This window comes from Mesitornis unicolor, unplaced genomic scaffold (genome assembly GCF_000695765.1).
Source record: "Mesitornis unicolor isolate BGI_N332 unplaced genomic scaffold, ASM69576v1 scaffold49420, whole genome shotgun sequence".
Classification (NCBI taxonomy): domain Eukaryota; kingdom Metazoa; phylum Chordata; class Aves; order Mesitornithiformes; family Mesitornithidae; genus Mesitornis; species Mesitornis unicolor.
In genome coordinates, this window is record NW_010157201.1 from 24,846 (window position 1) to 37,835 (window position 12,990).

General features: G+C 38.7%; 1 protein-coding gene across 1 annotated transcript; it reads right to left on the minus strand.

The window, feature by feature from the left end:
* Positions 1-5,342: 5,342 nt before the first annotated feature.
* On the minus strand, positions 5,343-12,655 carry VCAM1 (vascular cell adhesion molecule 1). The gene is made up of 9 exons (XM_010179079.1): positions 12,500-12,655; positions 11,498-11,776; positions 10,502-10,819; positions 9,607-9,879; positions 8,772-9,035; positions 8,054-8,320; positions 7,368-7,430; positions 6,264-6,542; positions 5,343-5,606 (listed from the first exon to the last, which is right to left on the minus strand). The coding sequence occupies exons 1-9, from the start codon at positions 12,504-12,506 to the stop codon at positions 5,446-5,448; spliced, it is 1,911 nt and encodes a 636-aa protein (XP_010177381.1). The 5' UTR covers positions 12,507-12,655; the 3' UTR covers positions 5,343-5,445.
* Positions 12,656-12,990: the final 335 nt, after the last annotated feature.

Consider the following 12,990-nt stretch of genomic DNA (forward strand, 5'->3'; position numbering starts at 1 on the left):
TTCTACAAAACAGAGAACAAGCCAAAGAATTAAGTTCTGTCAATAAGTTTATGGATATAATAAACAGGATATACCACTTTCTGACTGGCAGACAAAGCACGTAGAGCACTATTCTGTCATGTTCATCATTTTTATTTCAACTCAGACAAGTTGGGAAGAGTGGTTTATGCCAATAGTGTCACAATTTCTCAAAAGAAGTGATGTTCTTTAATCAATACAAACAAAATCTTGCTATCTGCTCCATCCCTGCTGTTATCGGCACCAAGGCCTTTGTGACTATGAACTAGAACAAAAGACTCAACAACAATACGGCACTGGAATTGCGTTTTGTTTGCGAGAAGGAATTTTTCTTTCCTTTTTCCCAGGGCTTATCTACAAAAACTGAACTGTCTCCCTGAAATGTTTATTTCTGTATGCATTTCAGATAAGAGTGCCTGAATGAATTATTCAGGAGTGAAGAATCGTGCTGTCTTGCCTCACTCTACCATTACAATGCTTGGATATATATGGAGGGACAAAATGTTCCTAAATTTTAGTTGAACAGGGAATCAATAGAAACAATAGCATTCACATTTCTGATGTAATTTTAAAACTTCAGGCAGTTGTGTTTTAACTCTATTTTAGATGTTTCTCTGAAATTGAAAGAAGAAAACAAACGCACCATTTGTGGTAAGATTTTGTTGCTTAAGCCCATTAGTTTAAGATACAATGGTCAAGATACAATTAGGTCAAGATACAATGCCAGTAAATACCCCAACTCCAATTTTTGAAGTTTTCTCTTCAGCTGCATGTTAAAATAGTGCTAAAGGATCTAGTGCTAGTTTTTTTGCATGCATACCAAGTGCATGGAAATGTAAAAAGCTAGTTTAATCCACTAGATTTCACTAGCCAAAGCAAAGAGGTTCTGTGGCTCAACCGGCAGCAGTGTATCAAAGTTACCTCACTGTTAAAACTGATAGTCTCCATTGCTGTAAGTCTCTGAACGACATAAAATACGTAAAAAACCATAAAAGTCTGAAATAGATGGGTGTGTTCAAGGTGTGACATCTGTGTTGGGAACATAAATTCATTGAACACCTATGGCACCATTTCTCTCAGCTGCTGAGAGCAGATGTCCCATATCTGCCTCTCATTCAAAGGAAAGGCAAAATGTTTAAGAGAAAAAAATCAGCAGCATTAGGTCACAACAAATTAAGCACAACAAAGAGCAGTAAAGCCATTCTGATTTCCTCATATGCTCATTATTGCAATTAAAAAAAACCCAAAGTCATTGTCCTACTTCAAGTCACATAAGCAGAGAGTCCCAGACCCTCTGTCACATCTATTTATAAAACGCGTATTTGACTTTTAAAAAAGTAAACCTTCAGTTAGTCCTGGCACAAATCTAGGATTTAAATGTCTAAATTTCTTTGTACTGCAAAAAGCAAAAGGTAGGTTTACAACAGTTCAATCTGTTTAGTTTATCAAAGAAATAAGAGACAGTTTCATTACAGTAGGCAATTATCATGTGGGGAGAAAGGCGTAAAAGGTCAGACAAATTAGGCTAGGAAGTAGGCCATGTATGTACAACAGAAAGGGCACAGCGAATTACCAAGAACAATGGTATGTTCTCCATTTGTGAGGAACTTCCAGTCAAAATCAGATTCCTTAAAGGGGGATGCACTCTGCTCAGAGAAGTTACCTGTTCCAGCACAGCAGCAAGTCGACGAAGCTGAGTGGCCTGCCACAGTCAGAGACACCAGATCGTCTTTTGGCCTTAAACACCAGGATCAGGCCCTGCTCGTCCCTGCAACCAGAGGGGGCCTGTCCCTGCAAACGCAGGACCTGCAGCGTTATCTCCAGCAGACAACATCCTCGCTCTCATGAGATATATTGACTGTTCCCTTCGGTATACCTACAAAATAATTTGAAAGCGTTCTTAGAGAAGTTTAAAAATTGTGTCTCCTTCTGTTTGAGCTTTACATTTTAAGGAAAAGCACATCCTGAACTAGCTATGGGGAGTGAGATTTTGCAGTCACCTTTAAAAACCCAGGCTCATTTTAGCATTAGTATTTAGCATTGCCCCATCCCCTATGGTATTGCTGGGATAAACCCCTACTCTGAGGACACAAGTGCAGCTGGTATGCTTGAGCATAGGTCCAGGCAGGGGAAAATACAACACTATAATCTGTGAGATAACTTGGAAGAGAAAACCTGAGCGGACCTGTCACAGCCCTTTACTCTACAGACCACTTTCTTGGTCACAAAGACAGGCCCTGTAGCAGGGACTCTTACCTAGACCTCCAGGTGGCTCTGACCCCTTCTGAAAGGGCTTGCTGAGCTGGAGCTGCTGTTCATGCCCTTTCGCCAGAGCAGAGGCTCTGCATTTTGCTTGATGAGAAATAGTGCAAGACGAAACAACATTCCTTCTGCAATTGCCAGTAAAAAGAGAAGTTATATGACTGTGAACTTCTAACCTCCATAGGACAAGCTTCTGCTCTAATCATTAAGCGCCCTGGAAAACACCGAAAATCGAGCAGTGGGGGAGGAGATCCCCTGGCAAGGTTCTTCTTTGTGATTTCACTGTGAGGAAGCTTGCTGCCCACACAAGAGCAGCCTCTCCTCAAATGAGCACTACAAGCTCTATTCATTTGGTGTTTCTGGGTGAAAACCTGGCCCTCTTGGAATCACAGGCCAGTATCTATTGACTTAAATTACTTAATAGAGACCCTAAGAGGGCAAACAAGCCATGTAGACATTAAGGTCTATATCTGTACCATGAATACTGATGAAGAGGATACCGGAAACCCACAGAAGAATTTCTAGGAAAGATTACACAAGCACCAAAGTGCTGTTGCAAGATGATTCCTATTTCTCTCCCACTCCTCTTTTTATTCCTTCTAAGGGACTACAGGAGAGGGAAAAACAGTCCAGGAACTGCTAAGTCCCTTCTCCAAGTAGGCCTGGCCCAAAACAGCTCAGAGAAGGCGTAAGATGGCCTCACTGGGTCTCACCAGTGATCCAGCTCCCCCATTATGTCTCCAGCAGTGGGAGACACTATTTCAGGAGAGCATGCAAATCTGCATCTACCTTCTGCAGGATTCCCTGAGGATTGCTCAGCATCAATGGCATTGGATTAAGGATGTTATACAGTACATTTCTGCCTATTCCCTTCAGTACTTGTTTATGGACCTTTAGTCCATTGCTTTTTCCATTCTCCTTTTGAGCTAAGTGATACTGCTATCCTCCACAAGCTTCTGCAGTAGCTTCCAGTAGTTCACCATTCACTGTGTAAAGAAGTACTTTCTATTATTTTCATTAAACCACTCTCTCCTTAGTTTGAGTGCCCTGCAGTTCTGGCATAGCCTGATTTAGCAAACAGCAGTTCTGCATCTGTTGTTTGCTATCAACTGCCTTCACAATTTTGAAAATGTCAGTCACATCCCCTCCTCCTTCAGAATTCTCTCTCCAAGCTGGAAAGTACCATGGTACTTTCCTGTTTTCCAGTCTTCCTTCTCTCTCTCTTTTCTAACCAGTCTTCTTGCAACACATATACCAGAACTATACCCAGTAGGCAAAATGTGTGTGCATCAAATTTTTGCACAGTGGAAAAATCATGTTTTGTGGTTTTTAAACAAGACTGCACTGAGACAGGCCTGAATTTATTCTGAATAAATCTGCCTGGCACCACCTCCAAGAAATTTATGTCATGGGCCTGTCAAAGCTCTCCTCCTCTTCTGTCTTCAATCTTTTCTGCACCCTCCTACTGCATGCTCACATTCCTCCAAGCCAAGTCCACACTGCTCTCCCATTTTTCTGCTACACCTCCACTTTTAATTCTGTGCACAAAGCACTGCTGAACATGCTATGAAAAAGATACAGGAGTTCTGCACTGCTGCCTCCTCCTGCAGCTAGCTACCAAGAGACATCTGTATTTGTACTGCTATCAGGGGCAGTTGTTACCATTTGTATCATGTAAAGAATCTATTTTCACATATCTGTGCTCAACCTTGTGCTTGAACTTGGGTGTGCAAGTTTGGGGGAGCCAAGCCCACCTTCCTATGCCTAACACAGTAGCTCAGGGCTGCTGAGACTAGATGTATTTCAACATCTCAGCCACACTACCTGTACCTCCCACAACCTTGCCTTCAGTGCTGAGCATCACCAACCAGATGAGCCAAAGCAGCACTGCTAGCCAGCAGAAGGGATACAAGGGAGAACACTATCAAACTTCACCTCTCCTTCCCCTTCATCTTTGCATTTACACAGAAAGCCCACTATTTTCACTGCCATTTTGCCAACACTGTAGAGACCGTGCAGTGAAAGAAGGCGCTAACCAGTGAAGGGTGAAGCAAGCAGACATAAGTTGTCTACTAAAAGGAAAGTTATGAGGCAAGTGATTTAATTTTCCACAGTGAGCAGCTTGGGAAAGGCATTTCTTCAGCAAACAACTCAGCCACCATTGCTGAGGCTTTATAGATTTTGTCTTTCCCCCTTGCCTATGCCTTTAGTTGCTGCTTGCCTTGCTTGTGCCTTTACAGCTAGGACTTCCCATTACACTAGAAGCTGCTTGTGCTAAGGGTAATAGTTTTCACTCGTTCCTTCTCTAGAAGTGTATTCAGGCATAATCTTAAGAAAGACGCACTAAGGGAAATCTAGTTAAAAAAACGTAACCTACTAGTAGTTTTATTTTGCAGTGGAAATCTGTAAAGCATATCTATCGACAGCTTATATTCTAAATGAAGAGACTGATTTGGCTCATCGTGAAAGAACAGAATTCTGACATTGATTTGAGAATGATTAAATCCTACAAAAATACCTCAGCTGTCCTAAAACTAACTAGATTGTAACCCCAGACATGTTCTGAATAAAATAAAATGTTTCACAAATGAGCCTTGAGATACTAAATTAATTTAAATTAATTAGAAATGCATACCCAGTGATTGTGTAATTTCATTGAAAGTAGAGAGTTTATGGCAATATGAGTGAAAAGAGAACATTTTCCAAACATTACCACAAGCAGACAAATTATATTAAAAACATTCACTCTATAGAGTAATACATAATAAAATACTATCACCTGATCAGCTCAGGTAATGCTGATCTTTGAAGTAAGAACATTTCTCTGTACAGCTGCAGCAAGACTGCAGTTTTACAAACTGATATTCAATTGAACATATTTACAACACAAATTATACACTATGTACAAATCTAATTCTCCAAGGAACTCTTTGCTCAGCATGCTTCAACACAGCGGTGATTTACCAATTTCTAGGACAGGAGGCTAGCTTTCTCTTTGTAATTTAAATACTGAAATACTTTTCAAAACATGAAAAAACATCTATTTGCTATCACACGGCAGTGTTCTTAAGTCACTTGTTTGTTACCGTATGTTAGAGAAGAGCAGAACCATACACAACAATAAATAACATTGCTTATTATGAACTCAGACTTATATTCATGTGATCACACTTTCAGCCTGAGTGCTTTTACAAGACTGTAGGATCCATTTATCTTTGCTTTCCTTGACACGTAGATCAAAATTGCAACCACAGGTACTGCTATTGCTGTTACACAGGAGAATACGATAATCAGTGCTATCATTTTATCTGGTTTTTCCAATTTTCCTGAAAATGGAGACAAAAGAAGAAAAAAATTGTGTAAAAACTGATTGAAACAGATACATATTTATTACTGTAAAAGCAGTGTTACTAACGACCTTCATTTGGAACACTATTCCTGCTTTCATGCCTAAAGCACATTTCAAAATTTTTTCTTTGTGCTTTTTGCTTTAGTAACTCAGCATCACACATACTAATTCCTAGCCACCATCTTGGTCTTGAACTTGCTATGCAAGTGCAAATCCATCTGATATCATCTACAATGCAGAATGCTATGGAGTTCATGAAGAATACAAGAAGAATAAAATGTATTTTACTCAGGAAACATTTGGGGACATTTCTACCTCCTGGAAAAAAACATTTCAGGAGAAGACCATGTTTTAAAAGCCCAACTTGTAGATCTTTTTGTGAAACAGAACTTTCTCTGGATTAGTCTTACTGAAGGGAGGTTAAATACAGCTTATTCTCATCAGTTGTTTTATTATTTGGTTGGATTTTTGTTGGGTTTTTTTTGTTTGGCTTTTTGTTTGTTGGTGGTTCTTCTTTTTGGATAACTGTAGTACTGTTGCACAAGGATCAGCCATGAACTAGTTGCGATCACTTTGACACAAAATTCATTAGAAAGTAAGAAAAAAACAAGTTTAAGGCAATAGATCTACCTACCTACAACAGCTATCTCAATCACTGTGATGTTGTTTCCAACCTCATTGAAAACATCAAGCAAATATCTGCCTGTATCATTTTTGGTGACATTGTAGAGTATAAAGGTTCCATTCATTGATGGCAGAATAACTTTTTTCTCCTGATGAACTTTTTTCAGGACCATCTGTGATGGTGGATTACTGTATGTGCTACATGTAATAGTGACATTTTCTCCTTCTTTAACATTTTCTGATGGATATACTAACACAGTAATATTTTGGGGAGGAACTGAAAAGAAAAGAAATGCAAAGTAGGATTTAGCAACAAACAGAAGGAAAAAAACTCATGAGGTATCAGCAGCTTGTACACACAAAGTACTAATCCAGTTAATGGATTCACTATAATATTCAAGCATGCAGCTTTAGACACTACTCATCACTAGTTACCTTCACACACTGCAGTCAACAGCAGCTGACAGAAAGAATATTTTCTCAATTAATGAAGTATGTTGCATATCTTTTACATTATATGGAGACTCTTCTTATTGTAAATTCACTGGTTTTTTATTTGAGTTCATTAAAGGACACAGACCAACGCATCCAGAGGTTGATGTCCTCAGGGACGTCAGAAAGAGATGCAGAAAAGGCAAAGGAAAGAGTCCTAGAATAGTATTTTTTTCACTAGGTTCCACAATTTTACATCCTACTTTTGAAGGCGGAAGTGGAACTGAAAAATTTTGCAGTAGCAATTATTTTGTGCATCTGCCATTTTGGACAGAAGTTTTCATGCACAGTAAGATCCTGCCACTTATGACAAGAACCTGTGCAACTAATCTCAGGTTTTTTAAAGACAATTCATTCTTAATGGAACTGAAGATGTAATTCTGTCTAAAACAAGTCCTAATATTGACTATCTACAGTAGTTACTTTAACTAACCTTTGACATAAAGTACTATGTGCTGAGACTGCTCTCCCAGTTCATTACTGATATGCATTTATACATTCCTGTACCTTTTAGCTGAGCCCTGTATATTTGCCATCTACTGTTTCAAGGGTTGTGATCCCATCACCTAGTTTCACAGTGTGCTCTGAACAGATGTAACATCTCTAGATGTGCAAGAGATGGTAACACTTTCTCCTTGAATCACTACACTTGAAGGGAAAATTGAACGTGTATTTTTTGGTGCAGCTACAAAAAAGTAAAGAATAAAGAAGAGAGACAGATTAATGGCAGAAGTGATCCCTAAGCAATGCACTTACTGCATGTTGCCATGCAATAAACAGAAGCAGCAGGGGTAAAGCAGAGAAGTCTGCTTACTACTGAATATGATACTTTGTTGTCATAGCACGTAGGCTGCGGAATCAACATTTGCTACGGGTTAAATGTGGCTTGTGAGAACAGGATACAGAGTCATAAAGGAGAGTCAAGGGTCTGCAATACAGTCCCTCCATAGAGAAGCTTCAGCATTTACTTTGTCTCTGAATGTTCTGTATGCAGGTATCTGGATCCTCCACTGAGATATGTCTGTAAGAAAATATAGGCACTGCATAGCTTCTTTGCCTCATACATACATTTGCCAATTGGAAGGAGTGATAGAAGCTCAGCTGACATGAGAACGTTGCATAAGCTATCTGTACTAAGGCAGATTTAATTCTTCATTGTTTAAAGCTCGCTAAATGATTTAATGACATTAGGGCCACCTTTTAAGTCCATTGAAATAAATTACAGAATTCCCCTGTCCTTCACAGAATGAGATCTGGACCTAAAATACATAAAACAAAAAACCTTGCATTCTGTCTTCTTCTACTAACCTTGAACAAGTAAATTCACAGCTTCCTCTTCTTTGCCAAATTGGTTATAAGCTTCACATTCATAAAGACCCAGATCTTGACTTTTTATGTTCTGTATAGTCAAATTTTCACCTTCAAAAATTTTCTCTGACTCCCCAGTGGCCTTCTTTCTCTTCCAAGAGATCACTGGAGCTGGATTTCCAGAACTAGTACATTTCATCATCACAGTTTCTCCTTCTTTAACAGTAGTAGCCGGGATAACAGATATCATTGTATTCTTTGGTCCATCTGAAAAGAAGGATCCTGTAGTTAATAATCATTGGGGTTTTTAGAGATGGATCCAGCATGTCCAACTAGTTGCCAAGTTATCAGCCTCCTAAAGTTAATTTCTTTTTCATTCTCAGAATGAGTGAAGCATGCCGTATCAGAGCTTCCATACAAACTCTTTATACCCTATACGTACTAACCAAGTAGTTCTAATCAAGAACGTTAAGAAGCCAGATCAGTTTCTCACTCATTCAGATAGTGACTTAAGACTGTCATTACATTAAAGATTTTTGTCTTTGTTTTGCTCATCAGCACTGCTTCTTTCTTTGGGGAAGAGCAGAGGACCATGCTGATTTTTTTTTTACGCACAGGGTTTTGTTTAGTTTGATGGTTACATTTATCACTGGAGTTAAGTAAGTGGAGAATTAACTAATTAATTTGAAATTACTGGGAAAACATTACACATACTTACATTCTACATTAAGTGTTATTTCACTTTTACTTTTTCCAAACTTATTTTCCGCTACACATTCATAGTCTCCTCCATTTAGAAACGTCACAGACAGAAGAATAATTCTCCCCTCACTGTCAGGCCCCATATCTGCACTGTCAGATTTTCTCCTTAAAATAATCTTGGGAGGAGGGTTACTCTGAGCGGAACATTGTATGGAAACATTTTGTCCTTCTTGAACTGTTGTAGCAGGCTCAATGGAGAGTTCTGTGATGTTTGGAGCACCTGCATGACAAAAGAAAAGGCCGTTATACTAATAAAAAAGTACTAAAGGTGGAGAGGGTTTTAAGAAAGTAGAAATCGGTCGCCCAAGGATCTGTTCATTTTGGTTGTGGTGCCAGGCTCCATCTGAGACTTTTGGCTCTATTGAAGCCATAGCAATAACAACAACGACATCCCAAATAGTTTTACTATTAAATGACTGTTAAATTTATTACTAATGACTAAAACTACTAGTTCAAAGAGACTGTGGTGTCCCTGTGAAATTCCTATGTACATTAGCACACTGCACTATCACCTTCTCAGATTCTTTTATTGCTTTGAGTGTTGCATTGCAGGAAATTTATAGAGATATGCACGTACAACAGCAGTACAGAGAGAATTAGCTGAAAATTATGTGTAGAAATTAAAAGCACAGCCCATGAAGAACAGCAGCAAATTGAAAGCTAAATCCTGCATACATCACAAGAAAGGCCCCATAACTTCCTAATTTTCAGTGTTTCAGGATCCTCCAATCAAATAGGCAGCTGCCAGTTGAGTATTGGATAGTATAAGTTAAATTCATGCAGACTTGTACCTTGTATAACAATGTCCACAGTTGCTTTCTCTGTTTTATTAGTTACCGGATTAATTACTTCACAGATGTACAGTCCTGAATCAGTGAAACGGGCATGGGGAATAGAAAGGATATTGTTTTCTATCAGATGCTGAATGCTTCCATCAGCCAGATGTTTTCTCCAAACTATTTGTGGTGCTGGATTACTCTCAGTCACACAAGTGAGTTTCAGAGGACCTCCTTCTATTGGTGAGTTGCCTGGAGATGCAGTAATGATAGTATTTTGTGGACCAACTGGAAGAGAGCAAAAGAGAGATAAGGCCAGTAAGTCAACGAGGAATGACATGCACATTTTTAACACTAGCCTCTCTAGAGGTACGTTTCACACAATATCAAGAAAAAATGAATAATGTGTATTCTAGTAACAGTGGAACAGTATTTCCAGACTTAATAAGATATTTACCTTGCTGCTTCAAAAGCTAAGCTAGACGAAACTAAAATAACAAATTTATTTTTTTTTACTCTTACATTTGTCTCCCTATTGTTTAGGACTATCAAGCTGGAACTACTAAGCATACAATGGTAATTTGAAAAGCAATTGTTTATCTACATGCTGCCATTTTTCTTCTGGTCTTTACCTTCTGACTGAGCACCAATGCCCAAGGTAAGAGAATGAGAGAAGAGTTACTAAAGCATTGCTTAACTTCTGTAATGAGCAATAGTTGGTATTTAATGACTCAGTGACCATTAATGAATACAACAGAATTCAACTGAATACAATAGATTATCTACATAAATAATACATATAAGAAGTGCAGATTATAAATTATTTGTAACACACACTTCGTAAACTCATTCCATGAAACTTGACATTTAACTGGACTTGGTATGAAAGCCCTAGGTTAAAATTACTTACAGTTTGCATTCAGTTTCTGAGAAGTTACTCTTTCTTTGGGTTCAAAGTCCATATTAGCAATTGGTAACTTGGCCACACAGGTGATCTCTTTCCCAACATCTTCTGCCGTGGGATTAAATGAGTATGTCACATTTTTGGTCTCTGTATTTGTGCTGTCATCATCATAAAAATTTTTCTCATAAAGAACTTGTTCCTCTTTCTTTAGGAGTACTTCCAGGTGATCAGAAGGATACACATCAGGAATTTTACAGACAACAGTGACTGGTTCTCCATCAACTAAGGACGGGCTGATCTGAATGACAGGATCACTGGGGAAAGCTAAAATAATAAAATCAATTTCTTTAGTCTAGCAGAGATGAGCTCTAGGGTCAACTTCAGAGCAAGATCCAGACATCAAACATCTTGATTTTAGAGGTGTTCAGAACATGACTTTGTATCAACTTTATTAAAAGACATTTCTTGATGTGAAGACACGCTGGTCTTTTATAAGCAGTTCATATTCTAACAGGAATTACATTTGTACAGCTGTTGAAATATGATCACAAATGATCTAATAAGATCCAGTAAGGCACCTAGGCACTGATACAGCTGCCCAAATATAGGCATTCAGAGCAGTCATAGAGTGGTGGTATTCTGTTTTCTGTGCTGGTAGGTTTAGACATCTGAATCATACCCCTGCAAACTGCTAAGGATTTGTTTTTTTTTTCCAGTTCTACGAATGTTTTGGGGAGCCTATGTTTTGGCTTTCAAGCATTGCCAAGGATAAGAATAAATAAGACCAGTAAATACTACTTGCTCTCAGTGCAGAAAGCAGAAAGCTGCTGAGAAAGAGGCCCAAACAGACAGATAAAGGGACCTTACAAGGAAATACATGATGAGTAGAGCACACTTATTATCCTAGCGTTATCAGCCAACTACCAATCAAGAAATCTAAAAACAATTACTGATTTTTTATAAATATGTACTTCCTAAAGAAAATTTTACATTTTTACTTACAGTAAAGTTCAACCTTGATACTCTTCTCTTTTTTCTCATTCTCACCACAGAAGACAGTACAAAGATAAGCATGAGAATTCACAATGGTAACTGGATTCATAGTCAAGGTAGAGTATGTCCTATAGTTGCTCACTGTTCCTCCAAGTGGGTTGTCCATCTGGGTTCTCCAGGAAAACCTTGGTGATGCACAGCCAGTAGTATTGCACGTAAGTATGAGTGTTTCTCCAATCTGTGCAACAATTCTGTTAGCAGGTATAATCTCCATTTCAAAAGCTTTAACTACAAGAGGGAGAACATACATAAACTCAGCAGCATTCTTAACATTTATTTTCGCATTGCTTCGCATATTCTGCTGTGACACAAGGTCATTCCTTTTCAAACCTACTTTAGAGTTGTGTTGAGGTTAAACTAAAAGTTTATACAGTGGTTTACATCTACAAAACACCCCATAAATGTTGCTACTTTTGTCAAAGATAACACAGACTCAGATGACTCCCACAGACAGTTCTCATATAAAATGGCATAAACCCAATGCTGTCAGTGAAAATAAATGTATTGGCACAACATAACTTTTTGACAGGTGGATCTGGTTCTAAAACTTTATAACATTTGAGGGGAGAGGTAGTAAGTAAAGATACCAAGGACAACTGCAGAATCACTTTCAACAGGTCATTTAGTGTCAAACTTGACTGATACTGTCAGGGATTACAGTAACAATTAAACACGCAGTGATATACTGCAGTTGACTCCTAGACTGTTTTTTAACAAACTCAATCCGAAAATGACTGTGTCATTGCAGAATACAGAAAATGTCAAAGTAAATGTCAAAAAAAACCTTCCTGACATTTTGACAGAACTACTTAATTGACAGTAGTATTCACTGAAATGTAAAAGCAACTGGAACAAAGAGAAATAGAGATCAAGAGGTAAATTGTAGGTCAGTTTACAATTAACAAAATTCATAACAAATAAAGCAAACACCCCACCCCGCCCTCAACTTACCAGTCATTATCACATGCAAAATTATTAGCACAGCTTGGCTTGTTCTTCCCATCTGTTTTGACATTTGTAATTGCTGTTACTAGGTAAAGACAGCAAACTCAAAAGCCTTGCTCTCTATTTTCTGTCGAGGAGCACCGTGAGGTCCCGCTGCTCTGCCCCAGTTTACCAGAAGAGCTCCAGCGCCTGTTTATAAAGGCTCCCCTCTAGGTGCAGCGGGAAATCCCTGGACGGGGAAATCCAGAGCAGGAGGAAGAAATCCAGCCCTCCGTGCTGCGCCGGGGGGCTCAGCGCCCTCTGCTGCCTTTTGCAAGGCGGAATTTAAAGCCTGGGAAAACAAATAGCACTTGTAACAGCGTCTACCAGACTTAAAAAGGCCAAGTCAAGATCTGATCCTGCAAACAACTGATAAAATGAAAGAATGTGGGTAATTCCAAGTAACTGAATGACACTATATCTCAAATGGAGAAGTTATTCAGGTTTGCTTTCAGCGC